This window comes from Pseudoliparis swirei, chromosome 7 (genome assembly GCF_029220125.1).
Source record: "Pseudoliparis swirei isolate HS2019 ecotype Mariana Trench chromosome 7, NWPU_hadal_v1, whole genome shotgun sequence".
Classification (NCBI taxonomy): domain Eukaryota; kingdom Metazoa; phylum Chordata; class Actinopteri; order Perciformes; family Liparidae; genus Pseudoliparis; species Pseudoliparis swirei.
Genome location: NC_079394.1, coordinates 16086988 through 16104924, shown reverse-complemented (window position 1 = coordinate 16104924; position 17937 = coordinate 16086988). Strand labels below are relative to the sequence as shown.

Sequence of the window (17937 nt, the reverse complement as noted above, 5' to 3'; positions counted from 1 at the left end):
TGCTGCGTGTCCGCTCCGCCCAAAGACAGGGCTCACCAGTAGCCGTGGGGTCCTGGCGAGCACATTAGAATACCCTGCAAATTCAGATCCAGAACTCAAGTCCCAGCCAGACTCTGTCTTAAACAGCTCACTCTCCCCTTATTAGCTTTGATTGACTCTGGTGCTGAGCAGAGTTTTCTGGACACAGAGGTAGTTTCCCAGGCGGGCATCACAACGGAACCTCTGGATCCTCCAGTCAGAGTTTGTGCATTAGACGGCAAGTCTCTAGCTTTGGTCACTCACCGCACTGAGCCCCTGTCCCTCATTTTGTCTGGTAACCACCGTGAGTTAATTCAGTTTTTTCTGCTCCTAAGACACCTCTAGTTCTCGGACATCCATGGCTGAAGCAACACAACCCCCACATTGACTGGACAACAAGTAGGATCATTGAATGGAGTAATTTCTGTCATTCATCCTGCCTGCAGTCCGCGTTGCCCCCAATAGAGGTCAGCGTTGCCTCCCCAAGATCTGCTGTTCTGGACCTGTCGCTTGTGCCTACGGAGTATCATGACCTCGGCGAGGTATTCAGCAAGGAGAGGGCACTCTCTGCCACCCCATCGCCCTTACGACTGTGCTATCGAGTTGCTACCGGGTACCACGTTTCCCTCAAGTCGCTTGTACAACTTGTCACGACCAGAGAGAGAGACAATGGAGACATACATTAATGACTCACTGGCTGCTGGCATTATCAGACCATCCTCCTCCCCTTTAGGGGCAAGATTTTTCTTTGTCAGCAAGAAGGACAAGTCTCTCCGCCCTTGTATAGACTTCCGTGGCTTAAACAACATCACTGTTAAGAACAAGTACCCTCTACCATTAATCAGTTCTGCCTTCGAACCCTTACAGGGAGCCACCATCTTCAGCAAACTGGACCTAAGGAATGCATACCATTTGGTGCGAATTCGTAAGGGTGACGAGTGGAGGACTGCCTTCAATACACCACTGGGCCACTTCGAATACCTGGTAATGCCTTTCGGACTAACAAATGCACCTGCAGTTTTTCAAGCACTGGTTAATGACGTTTTGAGATTTTTTGAACCGCTTTGTCTTTGTGTATCTTGATGACATTTTGATTTTTTCCCGGGACCGCTCAGAACATCAACATCATGTCCGCCAAGTACTACAGAGACTGTTGGAGAACAAGTTGTTCGTGAAGGCAGAGAAATGCAAGTTTCATGTCAACTCTGTTGGATTCCTCGGCTACATCATCGAGTGGGCAGGTGAGGACCGACCCAGAGAAGACCAAAGCGGTGGCAGAGTGGCCCGAACCCTCCTCCAGGAAGATGTTACAACGGTTTCTTGGGTTTGCCAACTTTTACTGTCGGTTTATCCGGGATTACAGTAGGATTGCGGCCCCCTTGACAAGACTCACCTCTCCTGCTGTTCCTTTCCGGTGGTCTGCTGAGGCGGCTCAAGCTTTTGCCTTATTAAAGGACCGCTTCACTTCTGCACCAATTCTGGTGCAACCCGACTCTGTGCAGTTTGTCGTTGTGGTTGATGCGTCGGACATTGGGGTGGGGGCTGTTCTCTCCCAACACTCCGGACCTGGCCAGAAATTGCACCCATGTGCTTTCTTTTCTCGACGCTTGTCTCCAGCAGAGAGCAACTATGATGTGGGTAACCGCGAGCTATTGGCGGTGAAGTTGGCTCTGGAGGAGTGGAGACACTGGCTGGAGGGATTGGAGACCCCTTTCATCGTATGGACAGACCACAAGAATCTGGCCTACATCCAGTCAGCTAGACGGCTGAATTCCCGCCAGGCCCGGTGGGCATTATTTTTTGGCCGCTTCAACTTTACCATCACTTACCGCCCTGGTTCAAAGAACATCAAGCCCGATGCCCTGTCTCGCCAGTTTGCCTTTGAGGAGACCCCGAGTGGGCCCGACACCATTCTGCCTGCATCATTGGTTGTGGGAGCTCTAACCTGGGAGGTGGAGTCAGTGGTCCGTGAGGCGCAAAAGGAGGAACCAGATCCGGGCACAGGACCTGCAAATCGGTTGTTTGTTCCTGAAGCTGCTCGCTCTCAGGTTCTGCAGTGGGGACATAACTCTCGATTCGCTTGTCACCCAGGGATTAGTCGGACGTTGTCCCTCCTCAGACGACACTTCTGGTGGCCCTCCATGGGTAGCAACACTAAGGAATACGTCCTTGCCTGCTCTGTTTGTGCTCGGGCTAAGGCCTCTCATCAACCACCTATAGGGTTGCTCCGCCCCTTGCCAACGCCTGGCCGTCCTTGGTCTCACATCGGCGTGGACTTTGTCACCGGTCTCCCTGTTTCTGATGGTATGACCACGATACTTACCATTGTAGACCGGTTCTCTAAGGCCGCCCACTTCGTTGGTCTTCCCAAGCTCCCTTCAGCTCATGAAATAGCAGTCCTCTTGACAAACCATGTCTTCCGCCTTCATGGCATTCCAATAGACATCGTCTCAGACCGTGGCCCTCAGTTCATCTCTCAAGTTTGGAAAGCATTCTGCCACGCTCTGGGAGCAACTGTCAGTCTGTCGTCTGGTTTCCATCCACAGACCAATGGACAGACTGAGAGAGCAAATCAAGATCTGGAGTCCGCCTTGCGCTGTGTTGCCGCTTCTAATCCTACTTCCTGGAATGCTCACCTAAGTTGGATTGAATATGCACACAACTCACTCTCCTCCTCTGCCACAGGTGTTTCTCCATTTGAGGTTTCATTAGGCTATCAGCCTCCACTGTTCCCGCACAGGAGGAGGAGTTGGCTGTCCCATCGGTGCAACATCATCTTCGACGCTGTCGCAAGATTTGGAGAGACACCAGGGCAGCGCTGTTAAAGACAACCGAGAGAAACAGGAGGACTGCTGATCGTCACCGAACCCAGGCACCAGACTACGCTCCAGGTCAGAAAGTTTGGTTGTCTTCAAGAGACATTCCATTGAAGGTTGACTCTAAGAAATTGGCACCACGCTTCATTGGACCGTTTGTGATTGAGAGCATCATTAACCCCTCCACTGTCAGACTCATCCTTCCCAAGGCTCTCCGGGTTCACCCATCCTTTCATGTCTCCCGACTGAAACCGGTCCTCACCAGTCCTTTGGTCCCTCCAACCAATACCCCTCCTCCCGCCCGGGTCATTGACAACAATCCAGCATATACAGTCAAACGACTACTTGATGTCAGACGACGAGGCCGGGCTTTCAGTATTTGGTTGATTGGGAGGATACGGCCCAGAGGAGAGGTCCTGGGAACCCGTTCCCGTATCTTGGATGCGGAGTTAATTAGAGATTTTCGCAAGACGCACCCTGTCAAGCCCAGAGAGTCGCCTGGAGGCTCTCGTTGAGGGGGTACTGTCATGTTGTCGTCAAGACAAGACAGTGTTTCCCTGTGTTTCCTCTGTTTCCCTGTCCTTCTGTCTCCTGTGTGTTTACCCTGTCTGTCTAGGGCTCACCAAGAAGGTGTGGCTGTCTCCTCCCTCCCCTGGGCGGTGATTGCCAGAGCAGCTGTGACTGATCATCAATTAGGACGCTGGCTACTTAAACTGCCCTCATACCCCTTTATGTTGTTGGATCGTTTGTTTCTCTCCTGTTGCCAGACTGTGGTTCTGCTCAGTGAACAATTAAAAGAAACCTTTTATTTTGGAAAGAAAGACTCCTTGTGCTGCTTTTGGGTTCCTGCCTTGCTCACCCCTTAACACACCCTGTAACCGTAAGATACAGACGACTCTCAGTAATCATTTATTGAACCCCACTAGTGTAAATGGTAATGTGCTTTCATTCTGATTGGACTGTGGCATAATTGTTGAAAAATAAATAAAAGAGATCATAATCATAATTAGCAATTAGCATTGAACTGCATTGAGATTGGTCGGAGGTCACGAAGCGTGATTCCGGAGCGCGTCCACATGCTGCAGTGTTTTTATTATCTGATCAGAAAGGTGAGGGCGTTTTTCATGCGAGGGCCGACTGGTGGTTTTATTTTATTATCTGATCAGAAAGGTGATGGCAGTTCTGCGAGAAGGTCTACTGGTGTTTTTTATTTTGTTCTCTGACCAGAAAGGCGAGGGCGTTTTTCACTTCATGCGAGAGGCCTACTGGTGGTTTTATTATCTGATCAGAAAGGCGAGGGCAGTTCTGCGAGAATACCAACTGGTGTTTTTTATTGTTATCTGACCAGAAAGGCGAGGGCGTTTTTCATGCGAGAGGCCTACTGGTGGTTTTATTATCTGATCAGAAAGACGAGGGCAGTTCTGCAAGAATACCTACTGGTGTACTTTATCTTTTTTGGGTGCCATTGGTGTTAGTGTTGTTGTTGATGTGTGACAGGGAGAAGTCTCGTGGACACTGAGCAGTGTATGTGTGGGTTTGTTGCTTTGGAGTACAGACTGAGGTGCATGTAATATATTGTAATGCTTGTGTAACACATCATAGACAATAGAGTGGCTAAATAGAGTTGGAAACGTGTACGAATGAAAACTGAACTAACATTACTAACAAAGTAAAGATGAGAAAAACTGACTGACTGACAGACTACTGACTGTCGACTTTTTGGCTTGGTGTTGTCATTGTTACCCAGTAATAACACTCTGCAAATGTCCAATTAAACCAATAGATGGATAGTTTGAGAGAGATAGATGATAGATAGATGAATAGATGGATAGATGATAGATGGATATATGGATAGATGGATATATATACACTACCGTTCAAAAGTTTGGGATCACTTAGAAATGTCCTTATTTTTCAAAGAAAAGCACTGTTTTTTCAATAAAGATAACATTAAATTAATCAGAAATACACTCTCTACATTGTTAATGTGGTAAATGACTATTCTAGGTGGAAGTGTCTGGTTTCTAATGAAATATCTCCATAGGTGTATAGAGGCCCTTTTACAGCAACTATCACTCCAGTGTTCTAATGGTACATTGTGTTTGCTAATCGCCTTAGAAGACTAATGGATGATTAGAAAACCCGTGCAATTATGTTAGCACAGCTGAAAACAGTTATGCTGGTGATATAAACTATACAACTGGCCTTCCTTTGACCTTGAAGTTTGAAGAATAAAATTAATATTTCAAATATTAATCATTATTTCTAACCTTGTCAATGTCTTGACTATATTTTATATTCATTTGATAAATAAAAGTGTGATTTTTCATGGAAGACACGAAATTGTCTGGGTGATCCCAAACTTTTGAACGGTAGTGTATATATATATATATATATACTGTATATATATGGATAGATAGGTAGATACAGTAGATACAGTAGATGGATAGATAGATAGATAGATGGATATATGGATAGATGGATAGATAGGTAGATATAGATGGATAGATGGATGGATGGATAGATAGATGGAAAGATATATAGATAGATGGATGGAGAGATACTTTATTTATCCCCAGGGGAAAATGAGTTTGAAGCAGCAGTAAACATGTTTACAATATATACAATACAATAAATTAAAATAGCAGGGCAGGATATAATTACTCTTCTGTTTTTATGTGTTTATATTTTTACTCTTATCTTTATTCTTATTATTCTTATAATCTGTAATTAATCTCTGGCACAATTTCCTCATGAATGTCTGATCACAGCTGTAGCTGCTTAGTGTTGTCATGGTGATATCTCCACTGTCTCTGTCTGAGCCGTTCTTCTTTCTATTCACACGCTCAGAATCTAAACTCAACAGAACTTCAACGAGCTTGTCCGCCAGCCTGTCTCCCGACACCTCTGGCGCTGATAGCGTGACCTTCACTCTGGAGGTCAAACAAGAGTCTCTCTAATCCAAGTGAGTCGGGCTTCTTAGATCTCTTAAGACGAAAGAGAGAGAGAGACGACTCCCCGTCACATTGATCAGTGTCGGCTTGTTTGGGAGGCGGTGTGTGACAGAGAAGTGGAGCTCTTAACTTGAGAGACAAACCTGCTAATTCAAAGGATTTGTAGCTGAAGCACCAATCAGAGGAGAGGAAGAAGAAAAGCCTCCGAGAGCATCAGAGGAGAGGGAGGATTGATTTGTTCTTGTGTTTGTCGAAGACTTTTTGAAATACAGGTGAAAGATGGCTGATGTGTGTGTGTGTGTGTGTGTGCAAGACATCTTCACACGTGGCTACAATCAGGAACATCACCCAAAACCCAAACGTCGCTTCTCTTTTCTACTCACCATAGCCTGAGGGCCGACGGAGGGGGGGAGGGATGGAGAGAAGAAGCAGAAAGAGAGAGAGGTTAATTTCATCTTGAATCCAGCTCCTCCAAGCTAGCAACACATTATTAAACAGCACTTTCAGAGAAACAAAAAAGAAAAAGGAAAAAAAAGACGGATAACAAGATTCTGAGAGATTTAAGTGTTTTTAGAATAAGCAATTTCTTCTTCTTTTTTAAGCAGAAGCTTCAGAAACAATGAATAGAATCACTGACCGCTGTGATTGGTTTGGTGATTGATTATTATTACACACAATGCAAAGCTACAGCACATTACAAGTAAGTAATACATACTATTAAAAATAAGTAATAAAAACGATTACAAGTAAGTAATTAAAAATATTAAAAGTAAGTAATATACGCTATTAAAATAAGTAATAAAAACCAGTAAAAGAAAGTAATATATACTATCAAAAGTAAATGATAAAAACCAAAACAATTAAATAATACAAATTATTAAAAGTAAGTAATAAAAACCATTAAAAGTAAGTAATATAAAAAATAAGAAAAACCCCCCATTAAAAGTAAGTAATAAAAACAATTACAAATAATGAATACTATTTAAAATAAGTAATAAAAAACATTAAAAGTAAGTAATGAAAACATAAAAAATAAGTAACAAAAAACATTAAAAGTAAGTAATACTTTTCAAGGTGACATTTGTTTTTGTATTTATGAGGTGGACGTTGAGGCTCTTTGAGAATAAGTAACCTGGTTTCATTATTCTGGAGATGGACCTCATGCAAGAACATTTCTGTACGGTTATCTTCTATTTTCTTACGTATACGAAATAGTTGGATTTGGCGTTCATGGGAATAAAAATTAGCATAATCAACACGCCCCAATAACACTATACAAGCCAAAAAGAGCATCTATCTTTACTTACTTATTTTTCTCATATTGAATTGATATTAGTATTCACCGGTTTGTTCCAGTGGGATCGTGTTTGGTTTTGGGGCGCCTCGAGTGTACTCACCAGCTCACTAACAAGAGGGATGGGTCTCCTCTTGCGGAGGTCTGGCATGCTGTCGATGCCAAACGGAGCGTTCCCCCTGTACACACACACACACACACATACACATTGATGCACACACATACACACCCACACATACACACTCACACACACATACAAAGACACACACTCACACATACACACTTACACATACTCACACATGCACACACATACAAAGACACACACGCACACATGCACACACTCACATATACACACACACACTCACACACATGCACACACACACACACCCACATCTAACAATACACTCTCACACACAGACACACACCTACACACATACACACACACACACCAAAAAGCGTTCACTGACCCTGGCTTGGCCCACAGGTGCTTGCCGGGGTCACCATCTGGATCTTGGCTCTGAAATGGGAGGTCAAAGGTCACGGATTGAGCCGTTTGACAGCTCTATGACGGGCTGTACTGGTTTCATGACTTCATGACATTGTACATGCACGAGCACGAGAGAAACGAGAACAGTGAGAAAGGAAAAACAGATGAGAGAAGGGAGTGGACCGGATTGGTTGAGCCTCAGCATTGCATGCCAGAGAAGGGCGTTTTCATCAATCACATTTCCCCCATACGCATATGTGAGCGCCATGAATCTGGATTCACCTTGTAGAGTAAACCAAACATGCTCCCAGTAACGTACGTTGAATATTGAATTTTGTGTTTTTTGTTGCTGTCTGACGGCCAGTAGAGAAAATACCACAGTCAAGGTAAGAAAACTTGGTGACATGTCCGCCCGACAGACTCGACACCGATATTACTTTTCATCAAGATTGTGTCCGAATCAATACTGACCTATTCCTGAAAGGCATTTTAAATTTTTTATTTACGACAGGTACAACAAATGTCCTTAATAGAAGGCATTGAGGCGGACGCCTCGTAGAAACCTGAAGCTATTTCACGAGCTCGGAATATAATTGATTTGGCCCAGGATGAAGTGAACATGATCCAGAAACTGACAAAAGCAATATAAAACACACACAAAAATTGAATAAAAATAAAAATGAGAGACTGACATGAGAAAAATGCTAAAAGGATAGTAGGAAATTTTACAGAAAGAACAACATCCTTTTAAGATGTCATGTTAATACTTAAAACGAGAGAGAGAGAAAACCACAAAAGAGGTAACCTGATCTTCATCTTGACTCCCATCTGTAAAGTAGCACAAAGAGGAGAAAGAAACAAGACAGAAAATAAAAAAACAGTCACGGTCACAGTTTGACTCGTCATGCAAAAATTAACAAGACACGCCCTGTAATAGTCTTTCAGTTGTAAACGCTGAGGTAACGTTGAAAGCAGCTGGGCCATTGAAACAGGGGGGGCCCGAGGTCATGAATGTTGCATTAACATGTATAATTTATCACGAAAATGGCGGTTAATATTTCCCTTCCCTTTCATCCTTAATGTCAGGCTGGCTTTCCAAAGGGGATAATTGATGGTTTCTAATTCAGCAAATGGCTGCTGCTGGAGCCTCGGAGAGGAGTAAGGGACTCCTGAGTGGGACGCGATACATTACTCTCAAGGGGGGTAGAACATTATATCATCAACAGGGAGCATTCGGTGCAGTAAATACCTTAAGGGACCTTTCAGCGCCGGGGGCTTATTCATAACCGCTGGGTGAACACACCCAAAGAGGATCCTGATGGTTATCCTTTTATAAATGTACTGAGCACACAGATCATGAGCGCGACGGATCAAAGAATCACAGCGACAGTGAGAGGGGCTCTGATGGCGGAAAAAAAAGTGGATGAGATTTAAATTATAAATACAAAAAAAGTGTGGATGCTCTTTCACTCCAAGGGCGGTTCAAAGCATACTGAATACCTTTGAATACGACCGCTTCACATGGCATCGTCGCATGAAGCGGTGGTTTCAAGGTTGAAAGAGCAATTAGTTGAATAAGCACCTTAAAGGGGGAGGAAGGGACGGATGTCAAGCTGTTAGTTTCGTTATGTCTTTTCAATATTGCTCCACTCTGCTTTTAAAACCATGGCAACCCAGTATGTTGGCATGGCGATGCATCAGTGAAGACTTAAAGTTAAATTTAAGCAGATAAATTGGTCTCTAGTAAATGTAATCCCGCTCCCCCACGGGAATCGTCTAGCACAGAGGCAATGTCACTTGCCCAAATATTCATGATAGCAGGTACGTGGTAAAGCATGAAATGGGGGGAAACCAAAATCAAAGAAAGATGTACTGTCATTGTGTCTAATTGATGACTCTAAAAAAGCCAAAATGAACAAGGTTAAAACACGAGATCCCAACGTGAAGTCCAACAATGACTACCTGGTTCAAAGTCCTCCTGAGAGTAGCTGGTCATACTGGTGAGGTTGCGTCGGGACTCCCTCTTCTCCCGCAGAATCTGCTGGAAGGTCCTCAGGCACTTCAGGCTGCGTTCATCCACCTGGCTTATCTCCGAGGTTGGCTCTGCCGCGTCTCCTTCCACTTTGCCTCCCGGGGCCACGGTGTCTGTGGCGGGTTGCTGTGGCACCTCAGTTTCTCCCTGGTCCTCCAGCGCTGAAGGTTCATCGACCGAAAGGGAAGCCGTGAGGGATTCTGCAGTGGTGCATTGCGAAAGCTGGGCTTTAATGGTCTGATCTGCAGGACGATTTGCGGGACCTTCTGCAGGTGGTTCCGTAAGGCCGTAAGGTGGAGGCGGGATTGAAGTGCTACTGGACATTTGGTCAGGGCAGACTGAAAGTTCCTCTAGAAATATGGCGATCTTGTCCGAATAAGGAGGGTGTTGGCAGGTCTCTGTAGACTCTAATGTAAGGCTGTTGTTGGCTTCTTTAAGCATAGGCTCCGCAGAGAAGAGATCGGATTTGTCTAAAGTACTGTGTCTGCTCAATTCCCGAACAGCACTACTACCGTCCCCCACATTACCTTTCAGAATTTGGCCACTTGCTTGTTCCTCATAGCATGAGGGTTTTGAAGCTAAATTAGCTGTAGACAGCTCAGACGGCATTGATGTTTCAAAGTCTGCTTCCCCTCCAGGATTCTGGGCTCCAGGTACTTCAATTTTGCGCAGTGCACCCCGCAAGGCGGAGCTAAAATCAAGTACAGCCCGGCCTATGCGCTTGACATTGAAACCACCCGCTTGAACATCTGCACTGACAGAGCGAGGGAGTTGGTTTACAAAGATGTGGTTGGTGGCTCCAGTCTCTTTGATGAATGGCCTATCGGCTTCAGTGGTACGTAAGGATGCCTCAGTCCATGTGACTGCTGAAGACTCTTCATTGGCTAAATAAGTTTCCTGATAACTATCTACATGGCTGTCTACAGTGTAGTTTTGGTCATTTGATTGCCCATAGGCAAATTCCTCGGCTTCTCCTTCTTGCCCATCAATTGAATGGTAACCAGAACTTTGAGGGTAGGACAAATCAGCAGAACATTCATATGCCACAGTGGGTTTTACAAGGTTGGTATCTATTGGAACATTAATCCCAGATTGGAATTGAGGCCTTCTTCTACGTGACTGCCACTCCTCCCGGCTAGAAGAGCTGGCAGGTGAGTTGTTATGTTTCCTAGTGCGAAGAGAGAGATGCTCTGAGCTTCCTGTGGAGCACTGCCCTGAAGTGCCGTAACCTCCCGCACCTCTGTAGTGATCCCAACTACCAGCTCCTTCACAGCAGAGAGGGCTCTCACTTACATACTCCTCCAGACTTCTGCCCCTGCGGTAAGCAGTTTCCCTATGCCACGCAGATTCCCCAGAAGCACCGTGTGGTGGTCTAGTGTTAGTCCAATGTTCCCCTCCATCACCAGCTCTTTGCTGCTTCCTTCCATGGCTCGATGATGGTCCCTCTAGGTCTGACTCGCTGTGACAAGAAGACAAGGAGCTGGTGCTTGGATATTCTTGGCCATCCGGCCTTGCGAAGTCGCCAAAGCTGAGCTTTCTTGCTATAGCACCTACTGGGATATCTGAACTATGGTCAGAGGCATCCTCTGGTTCATCCAGTTCGTGAGGATCCACTGATTCAGAAATTGGGGAGACAGTAGACTCTTCTGCCCTTGATAGCAGTAAATCTCCATGGATGGTATGTCGCTGATTGCTGATTTGGGGGGAAAGAGTTGAAGACTTTGGCATTGCACTCCCTAAACTGCCATAAGCACTAGCGGGCCTTCTGCGAGAGGATGATCCATCTTTGCACCCTACCCCCGACCAGGTGCCTGCGTGAACCCCTGAACCCTCCTTGTTGCTAGAACGTATCCCCTCAATCTCCAACAATACAGCATCTACACAAGATGACACTTCCTCAACTGACCCTCGAACAGAGGTCAGATAGTCCCGAAGGTCTGAGATTTCCTCCTGTATCTTGTTGATCCCCCTCAGCTCTTTAAGAATGTGCTCAATGATAGCACTCGACTCCTCCTCTTTGTCTTCATCCTCTTCCACAAGCGTACCCGGCAGAGCTCTGTTCAAGTTGTAGTCCACACAGTCGCCGGTAGAAAAAGGTCTCTTTGGCCGAGTTCGGGGTGAAGCAAAATCACTCCCAACTGCTCCCGCAAATTTAGTACCATTCATGTCCGGGGCTATCGGACCATAGTGTGGGGGCGGTTGCATCGGCTCAGGAGCTGTCCGAATGTCCCCCTCAAAGGAAATCCGTTTAATCTTTACTGGAGATCTGCAGCTTTTATGCCGCAAAGTGCACGGTATTCTTATGCATCCCTCTCTGTTCAGCTCGACCTCTCCAACACACGACGGCCCCGGTGCTCCTCCGTGACCTTTACCATTTGACACCTTTAGAGAATAGTCTTCAGCCCTGGAGCTGACCTTTAAATATCTGCTTCTGTGCTCCTCCTCTGTTTCCCCCTCTTCCTCATCTTCAATACCTTCAGAATAGTGGTGGGAATCCGGGACATGGTGATCTGCAGACCCTTGCAAGAGGCGATGTATTTTGCCGCGAATGACCAGTGCTACCCTGGGGTTCGGTGCCCTCTTCTTGGGCGAATGGACTTTCGCCTTTGTGCCTCCTTTCGGGGCAACAGCTGCTCCATGTTGCCCGTTGAAGCGATTCCTGGAGAACATATTCTCAAGAGAGCAGTGTGTCCTCATCTATTTTCCCACATTGTCAGCGGGTGTTACGATCAAAATCCTCACATAGTTCATTAATTAAGCCTGTCGTAAGCTCATTGAGCTCCAGCCACTCAGCGTCAGTATGCCGTGACTAGAATGGGAAGACAAAGATAAAATACTCGTCAACACATCGAATACAGTAGCATAGAAGTCAATTGAAAAGGGCGGATAGAAGAAGACGTTTGAGGAATCACATTGTTTTATTTTATGAAGATATACCTCTTGGTTATCATCGAACCCACAGTAGTGTCCTGCTCAGATCTAATATGTCAACTTGAGAAACACTGGGGGACACACACACACACACACACATTTCCTCTCCTTGCCCAGAACACACGGACCATGTCAGAATAGACTGACGGTAGGGATGGGCATCGAGAACCGGTTCTGTTTTAGAACCGGTTCCCAGTGAACCGATTGTTTGGGATCGTTAGCCAAATTCTTTAACGGTTCTGCTAACGGTCCTCTGTGGCGTTGCGCATGCGCGAACTTTTTTAGTTTCTTCAGACTGCAGCAAACATGGCAACGAGGCAGAAGCGCTCTAAAGTTTGGCTCTATTTCACACGACAAAATGACAACTACGCCACTTGTAACGTGTGTCAAAAATCTATTTCGTCGAAGGGAGGAAATACAACTAATATGAATAAGCATTTGAACACAGCATGGAATTAAATGACAGGAACGTCATGTGTTCGATGCAGCAGCTCAGCTAACGTCGGCGCTTCATCTCTTTCTGTCCAAGGTAAACTCCTCCAAAGTGATCACAACCACTCACTGTGTGAAGCCATTTGCCTTTATTGTGTGTAGTCGATCAAGTTATCTTCTGTCCCGTCGTTTGAAGCACACATTTGAGCTCCGGCATTGGTCCCATTATCGATCACTTCACGTTTGGATTGAAAGTCCAGTTTTGAGAAATGTTTGATCGTAACGGTATTAATTATTGGAGGGCGTGTGTTATCAGCAAACGTTCGCGTTGTCGTGTTAACCCATTATTAAACTGAGCATATCGATTTTTAATCCATTATTAAATTTAGCATATAGCTACGCTAGCTTAGCTACAGAATCTTCCATTGTCACCCTACATTGAGGCGAGGTAGTGTTTGCCTCCCCTCTTAATGTGGCTTTATGTCAGCTCAGCAAATTCAGCGATTTTGTTAGTGCCATTTGTTTCATTGTGTAAACCAGCTTTCACTATATAAATAATCTCCATTGCCATCCCATTTAGCTGATGATGTTCAGAGTCAGACCGGTTCAGAGGCTGGTCGTCTGTCTGGGTCACAGGCTACAGCACGTCTTGTACACCTCCTCATATCTTTGTGTTCAGGCATCCTCCACCCCATCTGAGAGAGTGTTCTCCATGGCTGGAGACACAATAAGTCCTGAGAGATCGCGTATCCTCCCGGAGAAAGCAGACATGCTTATTTTTCTGCACAAGAATTGTTGATGATCCATACAATTGATGGTGCACACTTGGTATTTGCCACTGCTAGTTTCATTTTGGCAGCTCAGTTCATATACCCTTTAAAAAAGGAAGGAGCACTGTAATTTCTAGGAACATGTTTAAATTAAACAGAATACATTTTATTTAAGTTATGTAAGTTTTATTTTAAGTTCAAGAGTAATATCGTATAAATGTTTTTGCTTATTTAAAAAAAGTAAATGTGTATGTATACATACTGTGTGTGTGCAGCATTATATAAAAGAAAATTAATGTGAATAAACCCGTTTGTGCTCTTTTTTTCACCCCTTGCCCAAAAGAATCGATAAGAGAATCGATAAGGAATCGAATCGATAAGCAGGAATCGATAAGGTATCGGAATCGTTAAAATCTTATCAATTCTCATCCCTAACTGACGGTATCGTTTAATTCCAAATAGCAAAAAATCTTTAATAATCTATTTATTAAACTGCTGCTTGGGATCTATTTGATGAAAGTACAGCTGTGCAAATTCATAAACTGAATGTCTGAGTTGATTATATTACTTATAAGCAATATCCAGATGATGATGTAACGCATGTTCTAGTCCACCGGAAGGTGCTTCGGTCCCTCGGGACTTTCATCAAATGTAATGAGGAAATGATTATTACAGATATTGAAATTTAGAAAAAAATCCTTGGGACACAGGTGGGCCATTTTGTTGTACTGCATGATACAGTAACTGCCCATTGTTGATCTCTTTTAATCACCACACACACACACACACACTGAGGAATGGACAGCACATGTCTTGTGGCTCTGTAGAAGGACAGAATTTGACATAGCACTCTAATAAAAAACAGGTTTAATCGAATTTCATCCGATTGGCTGTTTTTTGTAACAGTTCCACTGTGACTCAGGAGAGAAAACCAGTAGCAGTACAATCGCTGGTTACTCTCATGTCGGCCATAAATTATTTAATTTAAATAACATCACTTTTTATGGAAGCACTTTTCAGCCTTCCTCTTGACGAACGTGAATGTGCAGGCGGACTCGATTAGCGGAAGGTAATTACATGAGGTGGAAGTTAAATGGTGGAAATGGAGACTTATTATTAAAGAGGTTTTGAACACATGCTCTACACATTATTCTAATATCAATACTAATACTAATGGTTAATACTTACTTTATAAAAATAAAAAAACAAGGATCAATATGAATGGGGGTGGGGGGGGGGGGAGGGGGCATACCCAGATTAGTGGCCCATACAGTATAAAAGCTAAAACTATATTTATGGGGGAATGCATGAGGACCGATATGGGACATTTTTATCGGAATTAAAATGGCAGAGAACCGTATACATATTTTATATCTATTTTATTTATTTATTATATATATATATATATATACTGTATATACTGTATATATATATATATATATATATATGGTTCTCAGCCACTTCTCTGCCACTTTTATTGCGATAAAAATGTTCCATATCTTTCCTCACATATAATATATATATATGTGTATATATACATTTACTTGCTTACATTTCTTAACGTATGGATGAATTAAAAACCATGGAAAAAGCGTTTTTCTTCTTCTTAATCTTCTTACAAAGTGCCGTGAACACACTCTTAACTGCCAAAGATTTAAAAAAACAAGTGGTTATTTCACACTTACACCCAAAAAAAATAAATCAAATCGGCTGCACTTCCGAGAGTCGGAATGTCATTAAAACTCTCCCGGTTGTAACATCGGAACAAAAAGATGAGTAAAAAGGGACGAGCCCACAGATACACATTACAAGAAGGACATTCTCTGGAATAGACACTCGTCTGAGCTTATGATTGTGTGTCTAAATCTTAAAGATTTAGAAATATACAATTATATTCACTTTCCAAATTCTGTGTTGGTCTTGGAGGAATCATGCGATGACAAAGCATTCAGAATGGAATCTAACCGGATCCCCTAAACTTAAGCTTGTTGCTCAGTTGGTCTCAAATGATGCATCGTCAATAAATGCGATTTATCTGACAAACAAGAAAAAATCACATTGCATCAACTTTTTTTCCGATGGCAGAAGGAAAAAAAAACATGGTGCATCACCACCACCGCTTCATGCTGGTTGTGTTTTTGTGTGTTCTCTCTGTAGAGCAGCTGGCTGCCGGCGGGTTAGGAAGCCCCGTCATCCCCATCTAGTCTCATCCAGCCTCATCCAGACTCATCCAACCTCCTCCAGCCCCATCTAGCTTCGTCCAGCCTCATCCAGCCTCATTCAGTCTCATCCAGCCCCATCCAGCCTCATCCAGCCTCACCCAGTCTCATCCAGCCTCATCTAGCCTAATCCAGCATCCTCCAGCCTCATCCAGCCCAATCCAGCCTCATCCAGCCCCATCCAGCCTCACCCAGCCTCCTCCAACCTCATCCAGCCCAATCCAGCCTCATCCAGCCCCATCCAACCTCATCCAGTCTCATCCAGCCTCATCTAGCCTCATCCAGCCTCATTCAGTCTCATCTAGCCTCATCCAGCCTCATCCAGAACCATCTAGCCTCATCTAGCCTCATCCAGCTTCATCTAGCCTCATCCAGCCTCATCCAGACCCATCTAGCTTCATCTAGCCTCATCCAGACTCATCCAGCTTCATCTAGCCTCATCCAGCCTCATCCAGCCTCATCCAGCCCTACTGTATGGGGCTGCTGGGAGGATGGGAGGAAGCTGTGGGCAGGTGCAGAAGGGTTTCTCAAGACTCTCCAATACCTTCGCTACGTCTGACCATTGCTCTGCTTCCCGATCTGCTCAAGTTGCTCGTCAAAAAAACAAACAAAAAACGACACGACAAGAGATACCGTCGCTCCTTCAGATCCCTTTCCTTCTTCTCGCATGAGTCTCCTCCTTCCTCCTTTGTAATGCTCGTATTGTTTATGTCTTCTCCTTTGGCAACGCTCCCCCTTGTCATTTCACATTGGACTCGACCCAAAAGGAGAAACTTTAATTTTTTTGTGGCACTGGAACTATTAGGGGAGATTTTCTAAGTGTCCGGTTTGGTGCCAGCAAATGACGAGGATTACTTTGGAGATTTACGTCTCCGCTTCACTGGAGAATGATGCTGCAGCAAAAGCGTCAACTAGTTATGACCATTTAGAAACGACTTGTTGGAAATCCCAAACACCGGCGGATTAAGTCAGTGGTACCCAATAAAACGATGTTCTTATACTTTCCTGGAAGATCCAGATGGAGAAACATCAGATCTGGTTGATTCACTATTTTGTTCCCTACAAGGTGTCACTAACAACATGGCATGCATGTGGAGTGAAACTGGATTATAGCGCGTCTCCATGCAGAGTATTGTTACCTCGCTGTGACTTCAAAGTGCTTTCATAGTTTATGATTTCACACATGACGGCGTACATTTTGGGGTCGTATAAAAATTAGACGGGGAGCAGATTTTTTGGAAGGAATCGTCCATTTGGCTTTCTTCCTCTTCGCCGCAGCTCAAAACACCAACAGAAGAGAAACTCGTCTTGGCTTTGGGCCATTTTCCCATTTTGAAGATTATTCTTCATTATTATTTTGCCGCAAGTCGTTACTAAAGTGATTTTACGATCTGCCAACTGTGTGGTGGAGTTTAGGGAACATTAATACTTGGTTATGATTAGACAAAGATTGTCTTTGTTGTCAACTATCAGATGGAGACGGGGGGTGGGGGGATGTGGGGGGGTTAATAGGGATGAAATCACACAATTTATACACCAACCATCTCTCCACGAACCTCTTCTACGAAGGCCGTCACTTTTCTCTTCCAGAACAAATTGCGCCGCGATTAAAAGCCATCAACCAAACGACATTGTGACGGCAAACATTATTACTTTGTTCGGCCTTGACACAAGGCAGCGTAAGCCAGTTCTTACCTTTCACAATAAAAGTCGTAGATATATAATATATATTTGAAAGAGTATTTAAAATATTTCTGCTGGTAATTTGTCACGCCTTCAGTGTGAAAAGGATTCATGACTTTCAGCTTCTGAAGAATGAGTAAGAAAATTTGAAAAAACAAGGTACATTTCTTCGTTTGTTTGAATGTGTTTCTGGTTTTGTAAATCTAATCTAAAATGTACATATTTAACAGCACACACTCAGAAAAACTAAAACAAATACTGCCTTATTTTTGGAGGAAAGACTTCTTGTCAGTGCAAAACC

General features: G+C 44.1%; 1 protein-coding gene across 1 annotated transcript in view; it reads right to left on the bottom strand.

The window, feature by feature from the left end:
- Positions 1-3175: 3175 nt before the first annotated feature.
- The window catches only part of LOC130196075 (uncharacterized), a 50570-nt gene continuing 35808 nt past the window's right edge, over positions 3176-17937 (bottom strand). The window contains exons 3-7 of the mRNA XM_056417936.1: positions 9532-12410; positions 8375-8397; positions 7550-7599; positions 7182-7261; positions 3176-3270 (exon numbers count right to left, since the gene is read on the bottom strand). Coding sequence (XP_056273911.1) covers positions 3176-3270; positions 7182-7261; positions 7550-7599; positions 8375-8397; positions 9532-12298 — 3015 coding nt within the window. The 5' untranslated portion in view covers positions 12299-12410. The remainder of the gene's footprint in view (positions 3271-7181; positions 7262-7549; positions 7600-8374; positions 8398-9531; positions 12411-17937) is intronic.